Raw genomic sequence first — 20,696 nt, 5'->3', positions numbered from 1 at the left:
GAACAGTACTGTATAGCAGTACTTTACGGATGCGCTTACTAATGGCGGACTACGTTAATAACCTTTGGGACCACCTCAATCCTTTAAGTGTAAATAAATAATTCAAAATGGAGGTATCAGCATTGTATGAAAGATGTTCATATACATGATGCCTTTGTTACGTCGGCTTGTATGGCAGGCTAATTTTTATTTTCTTGTCTCTAATTATTATTTAGTTATGCATTATAAACATTACTATATATAGAACAAAGAAATTAGACACAAGAATTTAAACTGTATGTCCAGCAAATTTAATGTAATAAGAGTATTACACCGGATGGTTTAGAGAAATGATTGTGATGCGTATACTTTGACAATAATCGACGGAATAGGCGCCAGAACTAAGGATGGCAATTGTTTTCGGAATCGCGCTAAAGACTTTTCCGGTTTATCTAAATTCGTTCAGATGAATCTTTCAGAAACTCAATGGCGATATCATCGTTACTGACTAGATAAACAGTGAGACACAGCCTCTCATTGCTTTCAGTGTCATGTGACACCCACACGTTTTATGGGGATCACACTTTAGGACAATAATAAACAATGTTGTGAACATCTAGAATTACGCAGTATAGTGCTGTAAGAAATTGCATTTAACAGGGTATGTCCCACTTGTACGCGTGAATACTTGGTGTACCTTTATTTGTACAGTTCTCTACTTGTGGCTAATTGCGATCTTTTTGTTTCAGCACGAGCCCCAGCCAACTCCAAGAGGTCACCCTCGACCCAAATATGAACGCAGCAATGGCATGTAAGTAAAACACTTCGCCAGATATCGGTGACAAAGTTGATTGCTTATAGTCCTCATTATGCAAGAGCTGTTACAGACAAATCCAGTGTCTTGTCAGCTGTGGAATCCCAAAAGAAGTTGTATTATGATAGCTAGTAGATGGGCACCTCCGTGTGCTAGGGGAAGCAGAGGTCATGTGAAATGATAATACACACTAGCACTTCTGAAAACTGCAGCACTCAAAGAGAAAACCTGTCAGAAACAAACCTTATTCCATAGACGACGCACATGACAGTATGCATATGAAAAAGATTATAGGGCTGTAGATGATCCCTGACTTGAGAAATGCGGATGATGCAGAACCCACTTCTGTAAGCGGTTCCGCATGGGATGAGAAGACATGTGTATCTTCACGACTAACCTCCCTCCTCGCAGTTTATATGTAAAACCACAAAACATCAAGCATGGTTGTTGAACAATAGCGAACAAGCCGATGACAATACCCCATACATGGTCGGTGAGAGCCATGTCCAGCTGATGTGTAGGCCAAAGAACAGTCGTACACTTCCTTCATTGAGGAAGGTTTTCACATTTCTCCCATGAGGCCAAGTAGTGTCATGCTGGAATTTAGGCTGCTGGGTTTTTCAGAGATAGTGTGCTGCCTCGAGCACTTACATGTCCAGCAGTTGCTGTATCTAATTGCTTTCCAAATCAACAATTTCGTTGCCAAGGCATCCTCTTCTTAGGAACTGCGCCCTATTTTTAGTGATTTGATGCAGTTTTTTTGTCTCTTATGTATTGATTGCTGTTCGTAAGTGGTTATTTTGATGCGCTTCTTGGCCTTCCATTTTGTCTTTGTGGCCGTAGGCTGTTTAGAGAGATGGTTGCTTTCATCACGAATGTTACTACGTATCCCGTAGACCCACACACAGTTTTTATCGGTCTTTCTCTTAATTCCGCTGTCCTAGGAGGCTTATTAAGGAATTATGAGACTTTCCTCACTGTGAAGCTGCCAGACCTTTGCCAGGAATTGTCTAATTACTGCTTCTTTCTTAACTGCTTGGTAGAGAAAGCATGTTGGGAAGTTTTTTGATACGTGGAACGTGCGTTGCAGTGTCTTCTTTTAGAGTCTTAGGAGTTTCTTGATGTGAAACTTCGCTGCTGTGGCCACAGACAGGGCGTACATAGTCCACCACACACTGGATAGCGCCCTGTAAATTAGTAGCGGACAGTGCTGACCTTTCATAAATTAGTGGATAGAGTTCACCCAGGATTCCTCACTGCGTCAACATGCTGCCTCCACTCCGAGTGTCGTAGGTCTCGAGTTTCTGGAAGTCACCTCTTGGTAAGTAGGGGTGTCCTGGTTTAGGCTCCACTCAATTCTACTCGCCGTTGTTCGCTACGCCCATGAACGGCGTGGGCTAGACTAACAGATTGCGGTCATTATGGGAACGTGTAACCATTCGGAACGCTCTGAACACACTTCATTTTGCTTCATACTAAGCCGATTCAAGTTTACCCAATCGCCAGTCCTGTAGGAAGCGTCTGAATTGTCGACGCAAACAGGTCCACGCTCATTGTAATGCTCTTGCGTCGATTGAAGACTGCAGACAATGGTACATGGAATTAGGTTTCAGCAATGGATAAGTGACGTCTTGCTAAGTACGATATTTCGGTGTAGCCGAAGGCGTCAGTGATAGATAAAATCCTTTCTAGAACCCATTTATTTTCTGGCACAATCACCTATAATTTAACAAGAAATGTGAATGTGCTTCTCTCAGTGTTGGAGACTGAATAACTGATTCCTTCTTATGATCTACAAATCGCCAGTGACAACCGAAACCAGTAATTTATTGTTCACGTTATATGATTGTGCCGGAAAACAACAATTTTTAAAAGGTAAGGCACTTTCATATGTGGGAACATGGTGAAAAACAACCATGAGGGAGCCATCACATGGACTTCTGGTTTGTAAAACGTAATTGATATGAGAAGCCTACTAAATCGTCCGCACTTAAAATTGCAATTGCCTCATGTTGTTATAAAGCCTTATATACACTCGTAGATATTTAGGACGACTTTTGGTCTGAAAGACATAGCAAACTATTTGCATGGTATACTCTTGCTAGATCAAAAATTGCACGTCTACTGTTGTGTTCTTCGGTGCTAACACTGGTTTGATGGAACGCCTCACGCTTATATTACCCTGCATAAGACTGTGCAACGAAGGTCAGTTTGAACACTTTCATTGTAGGCAAGACTTGCTTACGCGCTCGTCCGCCTCTGCCATCTACTACGGAATTGACGATTACTTGAAGACCTTAGAAGTGCCCTTTCAGCCGATCTCTCCCTCCTCCCCCACCTTTCCCCCCCCCCCCCCCCTCCCCGTGTTCCCGATAACGGCCACGGGAGGCAAAGTGCAGTCATATTGTGGTTGGGTAGTGAAATTGAATTATCTCAGTTTTTCCATTGTTTTCATTGACTGAATTGTGATGGTGCATTGGTGACATCACCACTGCACTTAGATTCTTTTTTGGGACGTACGATGCCAATGTTTTATCCTTCCCGAAACCAAATAACGTTTATTGGGTAAATATTTTGGTCGTAATTTCCTTTTAGTTTTGTGCATCGTTCCAATATAAGTCAAACAAGTTTAGACCAGTTTGTCAACCAGCTCCACAGAAGAGAACCAGTTATCTGCAGTTATATTACTGTTTGTTCCATGTAAAGTTTCTGAATGCTGCAGTACATTCAGTGTTGGAATTGAGAGTTGGCTTATTTTGTTAGACTGCTTTTGCCCTTATAGATAAAAGCATTATATAAATAGTGTGTTTCAGCGACTCATAGGCACATAATCTTGACGCCATATTTAGCAGGTTCCGATTTCATACAAACCCTGAAAAACATTTTCCTCTAAAAGGCCAAAGCAGTTCATCATCAGTCGTAAAATATTTCGAGCGGCGATAGTTTCTTGACAGTTCTGAATGAAATTTTCAAATATTTCTGAGGTAAGAGCCGTGCGATCATTAGTTCTTCCTTCCATAGAATTCACACCATCGAATCTCAAAGCAGATAGCAGAATATAAGCAGCTTTAAGGGCGTAGTTATTTTGAATATCATCAGTTGCTCATAAGCTTTAGATATATTTATGACAGACTTGATTACACCTGATAATAGCAACAACCCAAAAGATGCTTTCATTTACAAAATACTCGCATGATCAGTGTAGGTCGCTTTACGTTAGTACTTCTCTAAATATTCTGTTATTTTTTGTTTAGTGCATATAGTCGTGATCATTTCATCTGATATCAGCAACTGCCGTGATTCAGTTGGAGACATGTATCATTTTTCACAAGCTGGAGTTAATGATACCAGGCTGGTGAGTTATGATGTTGAGGCTTCTGACTGGAGCTATTCGGTGGGTGTGTAGACTTACCATAATCATCAGTTTTCTGCTATATTAGCAGGTCCTTTACCTCTCCATTTTCTGCGATCCATTGCTTCCTTCTTAAGGCTGCTGTATGTTGTGCCGTCCATCACGTCATCCAGTATCTGAAATCTCTTCCTTCCTCGCTTCCTTTTCCCTTCTATATAACATTCTAAAGTTGTTTTATCAGTCCATCATTCTTTCTTAATGCCCAATATAATTTCTTTTTCTTGTCTCAGCTGTGTAGACTACTTGACTCGATTTTTATCTCGGAAACGTGTACTGCATTCCTTCCACTGAATCATAGACGAAGAGTTACTTAGTCAGAAGAAATTTCGTGTTGTGTATTTTCATCGTCGCTTGTGTTCTGTTCATCATAGCGTTGAAAATCTCTTAAAGGTTCCGTCTCTGAATAATTTCTTTTTCAGTAAGACACCGCACCGTTGTGGCAATGAAGTGCCTGAAACATCAAAAAATAAGTTAGTATACACTGACTAAAAGAATTATCTGGAATCGAGGGTCAAATTTGACCCAGCGATGGCATGTACATTCACTTCCAATAAGTTTCAAGCGACGAAAGGCCGGCCCTTACGCGTGCTGAGATCAAAATGGAGCGCAAAAGAGAAGCTCCGCGCGTTTAGATTGTTAAACTGGTTTGTTGTTATCGGGAAGGCCAAATTAAGAGGATTAAAATTGAGCTCCTGGTACCCAAACACCCTTCCTTCAAAGCCTCGACATCTCATAAGCGCGGTCGATCTGACTAACATATAATGCACAGCGCGAACGGTAACGGTAATGGTAAATAGTTAATAAACACGCCATGAGAAATACGGAATCTTCGCACACCGAGAACGGAAATTTCGCTCTCGGCTGCCGATGGAATCTCTATCCATTGAGTGCTGATTAGTTCCCCGTTTGCAACTCGTGCGCGACGCTCACTCTGTGTCCTAGTAGGGCACGCCTCAGGCTGATGACGCAGGGCAGACCGACTGAGTGGAGACAGATGTGCTCATTACGGCAGGCAAATTACTGTGAAGAGGCGGCCCTGCGCCCTCCGAGCTGGGAGCGGCGCTCGCGGCGGATGGCGTGACGGGCTGAGGCTCGACTCTGTGTCGTAAATAACACTGCACGCCCGTGATGGAAACTTGGGGACACACATGGTGTGCAATTTCATGTTCGTATTAAGACATCAGTTTGAAATGCTACGCCGCGTGGGATTAGCCGAGCGGTCTCAGGCGCAGCAGTCATGGACTGTGCGGCTGATCCCGGCGGAGGTTCGAGTCCTCCCTCGGGCGACGCGCGCGCGCGTTTGTGTGTGTGTGTGTGTGTGTGTGTGTGTGTGTGTGTGTGTGTGTGTGTGTTTGTCCTTAGGATAATTTAGGTTGTGTGTAAGCTTAGGGACTGATGACCTTAGCAGTTAAGTCCTATAAGATTTCACACACATTTTAACATTTTGAAATGCTATCGATTCTGTATCTTTCTTGATGCTCCCGGTGGTTGGCTGTCAGAAATATCCCCTCCCCCTCCCCAAATCCCCTTTACTTTCATTTGTAAGTTATGTGTCTGTCGCGACAGCTATTACGATAAACAAATCAAAATGACCTGTACGAAGAGATACCGTCGCATTTGTTTGCTTCACGGGGATGGGGCAGTCTGCGGATAGGCGATTTGTAGCTGATCGATGTTCAGATGTAAAATAGCTCATTGCCGGGTGTTAAATCGCAGCTTCTCAAATGAGAGAACACTGCTCCACTGTTAAATCCACGATGGCCCCACAACAGGTGATAGTGTCGTACTGTCAACATATGCGCGGTAGAAGGCCTATGATCATTACTTCCTCCCCCCTCCCCCCCCCCCCACCGCCCCTCAACGGTCTTCGTATTACAGGACCCTGCCGTACACCGATACACGCCGCTAATCATTTACGGGCATGCAGATAACGAAAGGTTTTAGCATATCACACGGAGGCAGCCTGTTTATGACGCCAGCGTAAATTGCGCTCCATTAACTATGATTGACTGCTCATTACAGGTGAAGACCACTAGCAAATTTTAAAGAAGGTAAACGCCTCCTCAGGTGTTACGTCTGTTCCGAGTGGCCGACTGCTACCTACAAGTCAGTACGAAGGACATGTATGATGGTGGGACATGGGATCAGCATGTCGTCGAACACTCCAACCTTTATTGGCAGTAGATGAATTCTGATGATGCCGCTGCTTCTTTATTCAAGCAGCTCTTCATTTGGCTTCAGCAGACTGAGTCGTCGTCCTCCCTCAGAAAAATCCGAGCAGGTACCGGGAATCGAACCCGGGTCCTTCCGCGCCAAACGCAGCGATGCGAACCATTCGGCTACGGAGACAGTCACTTATAACTTATGCTCATAAACTGTGGCAAGTACGGTTGGGATATTTTCCTAGTGTCATAATCATTTTAACTGTACTCTAGCTGTTGCATTATTGGTGACCATTTGTTGGGCACATCTTCCTTGCCCGACTTGATTCGTCTCTCTGACTGCCAGCGTTGCCTTCTCACCTACTGCCGTGCAGCAGCTCAACACACACGCGTCTGGGATACTTCGTAATCCTCACGTTCTTTTCTCCCTATTAATACACGACGTTGAGCCGTGTGTCTCGGTAGGCTGATTAAGGAACGCGTCGTCTGGTAAAATACGCTTCAAAAAGACAATTTGTTTGTAACAAAAAAGCGATTTATTTATGTTGACTCCAGGTACACACTGCAAAATCAGAAAGGCAGATACCTGCCGAAAGTACCCCCTGCGGGTCCGGGGATTAGAATAGGCCCGAGGTATTCCTGCCTGTCGTAAGAGGCGACTAAAAGGAGTCCATCCCCCTCACGGGGGTAGTTAGCGCCTGCGTCCGGAGACGGACGGTTTCACGACCTATAATCGTGGTCTCTTTGGTTTTTCACTTCTCGTTTCTTCCTTCCTTTTGTTGGTTCCTTTCTTTGCTCTTCTCCACTTCACTGTCTTCCTTACTCTTTCCCTTGACTTCTCCTTGCCTTCTCATTGCCTTTTTCTCCTTGCCTTCTCATTGCCTTCTTCTCCTTGCCTTCTCATTGCCTTCTTCTCCTTGCCTTCTCATTGCCTTCTTCTCCTTGCCTTCTCTGGTCTCCGCCTCGGCGTTTGAGACAGTCTATCCTCTTTCTCTCTCTCGCTCTTCTTTTTCCTCTTCTTCCTTCCTCCCTGTGCGTGTCTGAAGGCCGACCCACGCGTTCGCACGCGTAGCCGGTGACGGGGTAACGCGTAAGTCCCCGCCCTGGGTAGACATGTAAGGCACGCGCGTACCCCCTGGTAAAGGCCAGGCCCGGGGAGGGGTGATTGCCTGAGCTGATACCTTCTGACCATGCCGATTGGTCCCTCCGTCTGTTTCTCGGGAGGTGTGACCTGAGGTGTAAACATTCACCTAAGGCGGGAGTGCCCTCTGAGAGGGTCCCCACAAGGAAGGAGCGCGCCATCGGAGACGCTGGCAATCATGGGGGATTCCTCCGCAATGGATTCTACTCCATCTCTTTCGACTTCGACCCAAAAACGGAAACGTGACCAGCCAACAGTGACAAAAGTACTACCGCCTGCCCCACAGTTCCTCGTAGTTTCTCGATCTGAGGACGGAAAGGATTTTTCCTCTGTCAACCCTTTCGTTATTCAGAAGGGCGTAGATGCCATAGCCGGATCTGTCAAATCTTGTACCAGGTTGCGTAACGGCACCTTATTACTAGAAACTGAGAGTGCCTTTCAGGCACAAAAACTGCTTCGGGCCACCCTCCTGTACACGTTCCCTGTCCGGGTGGAGGCCCACCGAACTTTGAATTCGTCTCGAGGTGTAGTCTATACTAGCTCCCTCGACGGATTGACTGACGAGGAGCTTCAATCATTCCTCGCTGAGCAGGGCGTGACGGCTGTCCATAGGGTCATGAAAAAGGTCAACAATGACCTTGTACCGACCCGGACAATTTTCTTGACCTTCGATAGTGTTAAGCTGCCATCGCGCATCAAGGCGGGCTACGAGGTTATTTCTGTTCGCCCCTATGTCCCGACACCTACGCGCTGCTACCAGTGTCAGCGTTTCAATCACACTCGACAGTCTTGTTCCAATGCGGCTAAATGTGTCACTTGTGGCAGGGATGCCCATGAGGGTGACTGTCCACCTCCGTCTCCTCGTTGTGTGAACTGTCAGGGTGACCATGCCGCATCCTCCCGCGACTGTCCTGTCTATAAGGAAGAACGCTGTATCCAAGAAATTCGGGTCAAAGAGAAAGTGTCCACCTCGGCTGCTCGCAAGCTATTGGCTAGTAGGAAGCCCACGCTGCTCCCAGCGGGGAAATACAGCACTGTCCTCGCCTCTCCTCGGACTACCCGGGAGGTAGCAACCCAGACATGCGATCTGACCTTCAGCACCACGGTCGTCCGTTCGGCCAGTGCTAAGATCGCGCGGTCGACGTCTCCTCTTCCTCCCATCACCCCACAGACACGAGCACCTTCCTCAGCCTCTGCTAAGACGAAGGCATCGAAGTCAGATGCACGGGCCTTCAAGAAGGAACCATCCCGTGCAGACTTCCTCCGTACCTCGACCTCCCAGCCTTCGGCCGGTACTTCCACTACACGTCCTTCCAAAAAGGCGCATAGGAAGCACAGTTCTCCTTCTCCGCCACGGCGCATTTCTTCTCCTGCGCCACCCAGCGGTTGCCGCCCCAGGCCGTCATCCGTTTCGCCTGGCCGCACCGCTGGTAGCCGTACATCTGGCCGTTCACTGGCGGAGGAAGCTCCCCCTCCCGGCCATCCTCCCGAGATGGCCGATGACCCTATAGACCCTATGGACGATGACTGTCCGCCTACTGATAGCGGCGGCAGTGCTCGCTCGAAGCCAGGCCCTAAGCGGCCTTCGAGGTGACCACTTCTCTCATCTTCCTTTTCTTACGATGGCACTTATTCACTGGAATATTCGCAGCATTCGCTCCAACCGCGAGGACTTGAAGTTGCTGCTCCGCTTGCACCGTCCGCTCGTCGTAGCCCTCCAGAAAACGAAGCTACGCCCATGCGATCAAATTGCCTTGGCACACTACACCTCTGTGCGTTTTGACCTACCACCTGTGGTAGGTATCCCAGCTCATGGAGGGGTTATGTTGCTGGTCCGGGATGATATTTACTACGATCCCATCACGTTGCGCACAGGCCTGCAGGCAGTTGCCATCCGCATTACTCTCCCCACTTTTACGTTTTCCTTTTGTACCGTCTACACTCCGTCATCTGCCGTTACCAGGGCAGACGTGATGCAACTTATTGCTCAGCTACCTGCACCATTTTTGCTAACTGGAGACTTCAATGCCCACCATCCCCTTTGGGGCTCTCCAGCATCCTGCCCGAGGGGCTCCTTGTTAGCAGACCTTTTCAACCAGCTCGATCTTGTCTGCCTCAATACTGGCGCCCCTACTTTTCTTTCGGACACATCTCACACCTATTCCCATTTAGACCTCTCTATATGTACTCCCCAACTTGCACGCCGGTTTGAGTGGTATGCACTTTCTGATACATATTCGAGCGACCACTTCCCGTGTGTTATCCATCTCCTGCAGCATATCCCCTCTCCGTGCTTCTCCAATTGGACCATCTCCAAGGCAGACTGGGGGCTCTTCTCTTCCAGGGCGACCTTTCAGGATCAAACCTTTACGAGCTGCGATCGTCAGGTCGCACACCTCACGGAAGTCATTCTCGCTGCTGCTGAATATTCCATCCCTCACCCTCCTTCTCCACGTCGCGTACCGGTCCCCTGGTGGACCGCAGCATGTAGAGACGCTTTACGTGCTCGTCGACGCGCTTTACGCACGTTTAAACGCCACCCTACAGTGGCGAATTGTATCAATTATAAACGATTACGTGCTCAGTGTCGTCGTATTATCAAAGAAAGCAAGAAAGCCAGCTGGGCTGCTTTCACAAGCACCTTCAACAGTTTTACTCCTTCTTCTGTTGTCTGGGGTAGCCTGCGCCGGCTATCTGGCACTAAGGTCCACTCCCCAGTTTCTGGCTTGAAGGTCGCGAATGACGTCCTTGTGGCCCCAGAGGCTGTCTCCAATGCCTTCGGCCGCTTTTTCGCAGAGGTTTCGAGCTCCGCTCATTACCACCCTGCCTTCCTCCCCCGCAAACAGGCAGAGGAGGCTAGGCCACCTAACTTCCGCTCCTCGAATTGTGAAAGTTATAATGCCCCATTCACCATGCGGGAACTCGAAAACGCACTTGGCCGATCGCGGTCCTCTGCTCCAGGGCCAGATTCTATTCATATTCAGATGCTGAAGAACCTTTCTCCTGCGGGTAAAGGTTTTCTTCTTCGTACATACAATCGCATCTGGATTGAGGGACATGTTCCTGCGTGCTGGCGCGAGTGTATTGTTGTCCCGATTCCTAAGCCGGGGAAGGACAAGCACTTGCCTTCCAGTTATCGACCTATCTCGCTCACCAGCTGTGTCTGTAAAGTGATGGAGCGCATGGTTAACTCTCGATTGGTTTGGCTGCTCGAGTCTCGACGCCTACTTACCAATGTACAATGTGGATTTCGTAGGCGCCGCTCTGCTGTTGACCATCTGGTTACCTTATCGACCTTCATTATGAATAACTTCTTGCGGAAGCGCCCGACCGCGGCTGTGTTATTTGATTTGGAGAAGGCTTACGACACCTGTTGGAAGGCGGGCATTCTCCGCACCATGCATACATGGGGCCTTCGCGGTCGCCTCCCTCTTTTTATTCGTTCCTTTTTAATGGATCGACAGTTCAGGGTACGTGTGGGTTCTGTCCTGTCCGACACCTTTCGCCAGGAGAATGGGGTGCCACAGGGTTCAGTTTTGAGCGTCGCTCTCTTCGCCATTGCGATCAATCCAATAATGGATTGCCTCCCAGCTGATGTATCAGGCTCCCTTTTCGTGGACGATTTTACCATCTATTGCAGCGCGCAGTGTACACGTGTCCTGGAGCGTTGTCTTCAGCGTTCTCTTGACCGTCTTTACTCCTGGAGTGTCGCCAATGGCTTCCGTTTTTCTGCCGAGAAGACGGTCTGTATTAACTTCTGGCGCTACAAAGAGTTTCTCCCACCGTCCTTACGACTCGGTCCTGTTGCTCTCCCAATCGTGGAGACAACCAAATTTTTAGGCCTTACATTTGACAGGAAACTTAGCTGGTCTCCACATGTGTCATATTTGGCCGCCCGTTGTACCCGTTCTTTAAATGTCCTCCGTGTTCTCAGTGGTCTGTCGTGGGGAGCGGATCGAACCGTCCTACTTCGTCTATATCGGTCGATCGTCCGCTCCAAGCTGGATTATGGGAGCTTCGTATACTCCTCTGCACGGCCATCCATCTTACGCCGCCTCAACTCCATACAACATCGGGGTTTGCGCCTTGCGATCGGAGCATTTTATACCAGTCCCGTAGAGTCTTCATGCTGACGCTGGCGAATTGCCACTCACCTACCGGCGCGATATACTGCTTTGTCGGTATGCCTGTCGGCTACTGTCAATGCCCGACCATCCGTCTTATCGTTCCTTTTTTGACGACTCTCTTGACCTTCAATACGGGTTGTATGTCTCTGCCTTGCTACCCCCTGGAGTTCGCTTTCGTCGCCTCCTTCAACACCTTCATTTTTCACTCCCTGCAACCTTTCGAGTGGGCGAGAGCCGCACGCCACCTTGGCTCCAGGCTCAGGTTCGCGTTCACCTCGACCTCAGCTCGCTCCCAAAAGAGGTCACCCCCGGTTCGGTCTACCACTCCAGTTTTTTGGAACTTCGTTCGAAGTTCATCGACATGACTTTCATTTATACAGATGGCTCTAAGACCAATGACGGGGTCGGGTGTTCCTTTATTGTCGAGGCACAAAGTTTCAAATACCGGCTCCATGGCCATTGTTCGGTCTTCACAGCTGAGCTCTTTGCCCTCTACCAGGCTGTTCTTTACATCTGCCGCCACCGACATTCTGCTTATGTCATCTGCTCAGATTCCCTGAGCGCCATCCAGAGCCTCAGTGATCCGTACCCGGTTCACCCTTTCGTCCACCGGATCCAACGCTCTCTTCAGCAGCTGGTGGACGTCGGTTCTCCAGTTAGCTTTATGTGGGTTCCTGGCCATGTCGGTATCCCTGGGAACGAAGCTGCAGATGTCGCGGCCAAGGCTGCGGTCCTCCAGCCTCGGACAGCTTCTTGTTGTGTCCCTTCGTCCGATTTTAGCAGGGTCATTTGTCGGCGCGTTGTGTCGCTGTGGCATGCCGATTGGGCTGCACTTACCGACAACAAGCTTCGGGCCTTAAAACCTCTTCCCGTGGCTTGGACGTCCTCCTCACGCCCTTCTCGGCGGGAGGAGGTCGTTTTAGCAAGGTTAAGAATTGGACACTGCCGGTTCAGCCATCGCCATCTGCTGACGGCTGCGCCGGCGCCGTTCTGCCCATGTGGGCACTTGCTGACGGTTAGACACATTTTAATGTCCTGTCCAGATCTTAACACACTGCGCCTCGATCTTAACCTGCCTAATACTTTAGATGCCATTTTAGCGGATGACCCACGAGCAGCTGCTCGTGTTCTTTGTTTTATCAATTTGACAAACCTCGCTAAGGACATTTGATGATGTTTTTTAATCCTATGCCTGTCAGTCTGTCTTTTATTGTGTTTTCACTTTTAGTTGTTGTTGTCAACTTGTGCCTCGCGGTGCATTCTTAGAGTAGTCAGGGCGCTAATGACCACTGAAGTTGTGCGCCCGAAAACCACCAAAAAAAAAAAAAAAAAAAAAAAAAAAACCTGCCGAAAGCTAAGAGCAAATGCGCATGGTCACTCGTAGACGAAACACTTGCTACACAGAATTCTGTGGCTAATGCGGCTACACTATAATACAAAAAAGACACACCACGAAAAAATTATGCAAATGGGACGGAAATCGGTAGATGTGATGTACATGTACAAACAAATGATTATAATTTCAGAAAAATTGGATGATATTTTCAAGAGAAAGAGCTTCACGGATTGAGCAAGACAATAACGCGTTGGTCCACCTGTGGCCCTTATGCAAGCAGTTGTTCGATGCCCTCCTGAGGGATACCATGCCAAATTCTGTCCAATTGGCTTGCTAGGTCGTCACAATCCCGAGATGATGGAGGTCCGTGCTCGTAATGCTCCAAACGTTCTCAATGTGGAAGATATATGGCGGCCTTGCAGGCAAACTAAGGGGTCCTATTATTAAATGAGTTGGCATTCCCGTCAATCAGTTCTGGTTGTCGGGCCGTATGGCGGGCAATAGTCAGGTTGGTATACCACCACTGTTGGGGCGTCTCTAGACAAGGCTTGGGCCTGCAACCTCAGTGATTGGAGTATAACTGGGCATCGATGAGCATTGAAGACTGGTCTGGAATCGTCCCAGACAGTGATGCGATGACAACCTGACTGTCGCTCGCCGAATGCCCAACGAGGAGGAGCGATGGTCATTTCATAGCAGGACCCCTTTGGTTGTCACTTGGCACTCTTAAGCACAGCGGTACGTCGACGATATTCTGTTTCAGTTTTGTTGCCTTTCATGGTAAGCCACCCAGGGCTTACGTTTCAGTGTTTGACAAACCCCACAGTGACCAGTGAGGTCGCCGGATCTGTCTCCAATTGAGAATGTTTGCAGTATTATTGATAGGACCTCCAACCAGCTCAGGATGTTGGCTAACTGACGCTCCAGTTGGACGAATTTGGCACGATCTTCCTCAGAAGGACAGCAAACAACTCTATGGATCACTTCCAAACCGAATAACTGCTTGCATAAGGGCCGGAGGTGGGCCATCGCGTTATTGGCTTGCTCAATTCGTGAAGCTCTTTCTCTTGAATAAATCATCAAATCTTCCTGAAATTGTAATCACTAGTTTGTCTAGACACGTAAGTCACATACACAAATTTCCGTCCCATTCGGCAAATTCCTTCGTGTTTTCGAGTATATTTCAGGATTCTGTCTTCTGTCAGCTTGGAGCCTACATTCCAAAATTGAGCTGCGGCTGTTCATAAAGAATCCGTTCGTGGCTACTGTAGTGGCCACATGCTGTAGCATGTTTTGAAAGCAAGAGTGCTCGGACGCGTGCCAACGCCACAGCAGCCTGCAAGGAGCAGGGGCTGCAGCGCGCCAGCTGTGTGCAGGCGGTGAATGCCTCCCCGTCTTCCCCCTCACGGCCTCCATTTCCAAGTCAGTCAGTCATTGTTAACTTGTGTACACCTGTTCACCACTGTTTTTCAGCGGCCGCGTCTAAATGTGGAAGGGCACCTGACAGATGAGTTTATGGTTAAGAAAACTCTTCGTGGACTCACCGCAGCAGTGTGTCTTTCGTGTTTTAAAGTTTGCAGATCTCTCCCCCTTCACTTGCCATAGGATTTGCATCTCCCATAACGGTTTCGCATGCCCCTCTTCTGCACTTCCAGTGCATTATGTATCTTCTCATAGCGCTCATCCACCTATTCGTTGGGAGGGGATGCTGGCTAGTTGCTACTTGCTAGGTATACCAGGATTAAGGAAGAATAGGAACACACTGGGATTACTATGGTCTCTTACTGTTACTTCAGTCTTATCAGCATCAGTTTGTTGTCTTGCTTTTATAACTTTTATTTTTATTCTCTTTTCTACAAGTAATCAGACTCCATAATTACCAGTTCTCGTGTTCTGATCATTAAAATCTGTGATCTCCACTTTAAACTCTTCGACCACCAATCCCTCTCCCTGCGCACCTTATTTCGCTCTTACAAAGTATGTCCAATTTGTTTCTGTTCATCTTATGTGTAGAATGTTCTAATTTTTGTCAACTCTAACAGTTTTCCCCTCCTCACTGTGTTCCATTTCTTCTTACTTGCAATTGTTACTGTAAAACTAAGATAATTGGTAAATCGTAGAATTAACCAGTGAAACTTAAGATTTACCATTGCGGTGTGGTGAAGTCCGAAATTTCTCATTATATGCATAGATTTCGAACTTTTACCAAGAGACATTGGTAAATCGTAGGATTTATCAATGCAAACCGGTAAAAGCTGGATCGAAAACTGCCGCCTCTGTCATGCAGGTTCAGACAAGTTTCATTGTTGCCAATTTTGTGTTCAGATAAGGTTCTTTGTTGTCAATTATGAGTTCTCAGTCCGCTCACCGCTGCGTAGTTCGTCAGTGTCGAGAATCGTGTATACGGTCGGTCAACCTTGCGACTCTTTTTAGTGGTATTTCTTCTGCAGCTGTGCACTAGAATGAGTGATGTTATGCATAACAGATTTTACGAACTTTTTAGTGAAGCAGTGAATAAGGAGGACAACAAATTTTATGTAACTGCTGGGGAAACTAATGTTCTGTTAAGTGAATTGAAAGATGCAAAAATCGTTTCCAATAAAAAAAATCTGTTCACTACAGACGTTTGAAGCGATATGATGTTCTCAACATCGGACGTGAAGAGAAACTCGGAGCACTGGTGTCTGCTGGAAAAGAAGAAATTCGTTATTACATTAGTTTTGATGAACTGTTTAACGTACTATGAGAGACTCACATTGCTATAGGCCATGGCGGCCGAACACGGATAATTGTGGAATCGAATCGTAAGTACAAGAATGTGACTGGTGAATCAATCGTTGCTTGAGATTATGTGAACCATGTTATAGAAAGGAAAAAAACATTGAAAAGGAGTGTTGTTGTGAAACATATGACACACATCATGAATTCATGATGCCAAATTGACTTAATCGACATGCAGGCAAACCCAGACAATAAGTTGAAGTTCATAATTATATACCAAGATCATTTGACAAAATTGGTTATCCTCCGCTTACTAACTCCGAAAAGGGATGATGAATTTAACATATCATCTTTTGGACATTTTTACCACCTTATGTATCCCAAGTATCCTTCATTCTGATAATGGTAGTGTTTTGTAACCAATTCATTCAAAGTTTGTGGGTTGTGGAGTGATATAATAGAGTTGTGGGAAGCCGAGGCACAGTCAGTCTCGGGCATCAGTCGAAAGACCAAATCAAGATATCGAAAATATGTTATCAACTTGGATGGAAACAAACGAAACTTCAAAACGGTCTCAAGGACTGACGTTTGTGCAAGCAATAAAGGGATCAGAGGTTCACCATGTGAAGCCATGTTTGGGGTTCCAATGAAAATGGGCATTGTGACCACAGTTGTTCCACGTGATTTAATAAAAAAAAATATAAACACTGAAGAAGACTGGGAAAGTATGTTAAACTGGCTCACAGGAAACTGAAAATGACGGCCAAGGAATTAATTCCAGTGAATCAAGTACTGGAACGGAAGGAACCGAGGTGGAAAGTACGGCTGCAGCAGGTGGAGCACCAGAGACACAGGATTTGGCATTAGTTAATGACATTGGCACCAGCTGATGGTTGTGACGAGACGCTGATAACTTCCAACAGTGTTAATAAAGTGAAACGGAGTCGAGAAGCTGCCAAACAAGGTCTTCAATTGCAAGCAAAGAAAATGAAAGTAGCTCCATGTATGAAATTCCAAAACCTTCAGTTGGATGGGATGTGAGAATTAAAGTACCGGATGTAGACAGGGCAAAAATTAATGCAAAATCTATAATAGCTGTATTGATACATATTAAGGATGACTAATTTTATCAACTTGGTACCAAAGCTGGTAAACTGAAGTCATTGTACACTCGGAACCAATTTACATTGTGCAAGGAAAATTTTATCAACGTCGAAGAAGTAGCAAGAGAAGAAGTTAGCGTACAGGAAGCGGTTGCCAAATAATCTTTTTTTGGAGGACAAAGGTTCAAAAATGCAATAGCTTAACAAAATTTCAAGTAAATAAGCTTGTCTAATTTGTCTTCCATATTACGTAATTCGAGATGCCACAATAGTCAGCCTTATTGTAACAAAAATTAACGTACACTAGGTAACATTTTTTCAACATTTTTCACTAATAAGGAATCTTGCTCATTATAATCACACTGGAATGCAAGAATGTTTAAAATAAATTTACAATAAATACGAACTGTCAATAAATTGCTGATTTTTTTTAATACGATTTTACCAGTTGGTATGCCGGCCGCGGTGGCCGTGCGGTTCTAGGCGCTCCAGTCCGGAGCCGCGCTGCTGCTACGGTCGCAGGTTCGAATCCTGCCTCGGGAATGGGTGTGTGTAGTGTCCTTAGGTTAGTTAGGTTTAAGTAGTTCTAAGTTCTAGGGGACTGATGACCACAGCAGTTGAGTCCCATAGTGCTCAGAGCCTTACCAGTTGGTATGGGTACATCCAAAGATTTACCAACGTCTCTTGGTAAAAGTTCGGAATCTATGCATATAATAAGAAATTTCAGACTTTTACTACACCACGATGGTAAGTCTTAGGTTTCACCAGTTAATTCTAGGATTTACCGATCATCTTACTTCGCTCGTAGTGCGTGGCCTCGATGTATTTCCCTCCCGGAGAGCCGAGCTAGGGGAAATTTTAACTCCGAAATTATTTACGCAACGTCCCGTACCATGATCGTCTAAGGAAACGCTTACGTCATAGCTTCCCCACCTGTTTCCTCACAGACAGAAAGTGTTTCCAGCCATATTCAGACGCCCATCAAGATGGGACACATTCAGCATGCCACATGAGTAACATCAATTCAGTGATAAACTTAAATGACCTTGTTTGTGTGTAAGTCCACGAGTGGATTTAAACTTCGTTGTTTAAAATAGAACTATACGTTGATTCTACGCCAAAATAGCTGTTTTTGAAATAACATTTAATGATGCCTCTAAGTGGTTGTACGGATGAAAACAAAACACGTTTTCTGATGGGTGACAACAAGATGCTACATTATCTTTAAAAATGTACTCTCTAAAATATGAACATATCGCCACCAGCCACATGTTTGATGGAACCCATGTAATGATTCAACAGAGTTAAGGCCTCGCTTGTCATTATTTTGTCAGTCAGATAGTCAGTGGATATATAATACCATCGATTTCGCTAAATTCTTGACAGATTTTGTGTTGTTTTTACTAGAAACAGAAGCAGTCCCGTGAATTATTTTTCTGCTGAAGTGTCGCATATTGGGCACAAATATGGTAATTATGACACTGGCTTGTTCACTAAGTGACATGCAGCTCAGTTAGTAAGATGTGCCATCTGAAAAGGGTTTCCTGATCATTTGATAGTGGTGGTCGAGGATTTGCGATTTGTTGCTGGAAAAGGAACACTAAAATTACGAAATATCAGATGATACATTTATTTCCGACAGGCATACACAGAGTGTTTCTGTGGAGAAATAAATAGGTGTCATCTCGAATCACAAAGAAGATTGTGAATATTTTAACTATACAATGTGAGACTGCCAACGTTTATTGGAATTTCGGAGTTTCACTGACACTTGGTTAAAAGTCGTCGACGCTAACTGTAAAAAATAAATTATATTCGCAACGTAAACGCACCATCGGTGGTGTATAGACTGTAAGTTGTGCAATTCTCGGTGATAGCTAGAACGACCACCAGTGTGCATTAGTGTTGTTGCCAGGCCTAGTAGGGTATATAGAGGCCATGAACAATGTCACGTGATGAGAGAGTACTGTGAAAGACGCGGAGACACCACGTACTTGTGTGAGACAACGTTATCAGCACCTGACAGTTCGAAATGAGTCTCGTTACGACTCTCCTTTTCGACAGTTCCGCGATTCGTACAATATCCATAGTTGTAAGCTATTCAGATGTGCGAGTGGCTCATTGTTGGAATAAACGGGAAGATGAGGGCATGCGTACTCGTCAAGATTGCTCCCAGAAAGACGTATGACTACTAAAAGGGAGGAGCGCTGTATTTTGCGCCGAGCTCATAGTAACCCCTCTTCACATCTTCGACTGCCATTTGAGACCGAATAATGTATCCCGCCCAACATTCTGTGTCAACGAGCTCCATTGGTCAGAGATACCAGCAGCCGGACTAAGGAATCATCGTCCAGTATGTAGGCTGCCATTAACACAACGCAAACAGCTGCGTTTGGATTTGCACCGTGACCAGGAAGCATGGACTGCTAACGAATGCCGTCGCATTGTCTTCAACGATGAGTCGCAGAAGAGCTGCCCAGGATTAGAGAGTCTGAGACCTCGGGAGAGGACCCACTATTCCCATGTTTTGGACAGGCACAGATATATTACTCCTGGTACCATGGTGTGGGGAGCCAGCGGGTATGACTTCAGGTCACGTCCGGTAGTGATTGAGGGAACTCTGAGGAGACAACGGTATGTCATGCAATCCTGCTCCCTCATGTGTTACCTCACATGTGACAGTACTGTGGTGCCATTTTTCAACAGGGCAGTATTTATCCTTACATGACAAGTATGTCTATGAACTGTCTGCGTTCTGGAGAACATGTCGTCTGGGACTGGCTCTCCAAACTTCATTCCAGTGCCAATACTTAGGATCTCAAAGACCATTTTCAACGGTTGTGGGCTAGCTTGCCTCAGGAGAGGGTACAACGGCTTTGACACCATTCCGAACCTAATCATTCCATGCAGCCAGACAAGAGGGCGGTGCAGCGTCATGTCGATAAGTACGCCCTCAGCTTCGTTTTATTGCCCTTCCGCTTTTTTACTTCCCCTCTACATCTATCTCAGTTCTATTAATCACAAGGATTAACTGTCAGCTTTTCCACTTCAGATGATTAAGAACTTCTATCACTAAGTTACCTACTGGCTCACTCATCATACTCGAGGGCTCACTCCCTATTCCAAAACAAACGCGTACGCGTACGCTCTGTATTGACCAAGCGAGATGGCGCAGTGGTAAGCTCTCTCATTTGGGAGAATGACAATTCAAATCGCCGTACGGCCATCCAGGTTAAGGAAATTTCCGTGATGGCTCATGTGAAACAAAAGGCCGATTTCCTTCCCCAAGTCAGAGCTTGTGTTTCACCTCTAATAATCCCGTCGTGGACAGGCAGTTGAAACATAACGTCGTTTCCTATACACAAAGTTTTATATATTGCTCATGTATATGGAATCCATGTCAGATGGGTTAAGGAAAGACAGAAATCTCATTAAAGAAACAAGGAAGGTAGGATAAGGTTTTCAGTTTCATCGCAAAGGTCATTAGAGACTGATCACAAGGATAGGAAAAAAAAATCGGCCGTGACGCTTCAAAAGAACCATATCGTTATTCGTTGCAAGCGTTTTAAGGGCTTCACGGAAAGCTAAACTGTAAGGTTCATGCATACGTTCGAAGCGTTTTTCCATAAGTACACAGAACAGATACAAGTAACAGATGCTTTAGTCATCAATAATATATCCTCCTTCACTATTTACAACAGTCTGCCAATGCTGGGCAACTTTTCGCGACTGTGGAACTCACGTGGGTTTTGAGGCAAAGAACTCGTCAGTCAATGTTCGGAGCGCATTTTCATCCGGAAAGGAAGTTCGTTGAAGGTTGTCAGAAAGTGTGCGGAAAGGATGAAAATCTGAGGGCGCAATATCAGGTGAATAAAATGGGTGCAAAATGACATAACAACCC

At 46.1% G+C, this 20,696-nt stretch overlaps 1 protein-coding gene across 5 annotated transcripts in view; it reads left to right on the top strand.

Moving 5' to 3' along the window:
- The window catches only part of LOC126484389 (centrosomin-like), a 435,221-nt gene that overhangs the window by 212,481 nt on the left and 202,044 nt on the right, over nucleotides 1–20,696 (top strand). For all 5 annotated transcript variants that reach the window (XM_050107884.1, XM_050107886.1, XM_050107885.1 and 2 more), the window contains exon 2: nucleotides 729–790. In XM_050107884.1, coding sequence (XP_049963841.1) covers nucleotides 729–790 — 62 coding nt within the window. The remainder of the gene's footprint in view (nucleotides 1–728; nucleotides 791–20,696) is intronic.

This window comes from Schistocerca serialis, chromosome 6 (genome assembly GCF_023864345.2).
Source record: "Schistocerca serialis cubense isolate TAMUIC-IGC-003099 chromosome 6, iqSchSeri2.2, whole genome shotgun sequence".
Classification (NCBI taxonomy): domain Eukaryota; kingdom Metazoa; phylum Arthropoda; class Insecta; order Orthoptera; family Acrididae; genus Schistocerca; species Schistocerca serialis.
The sequence above is the reverse complement of the archived record's forward strand: the minus strand, read 5'-3'. Positions and strand labels throughout refer to the sequence as shown.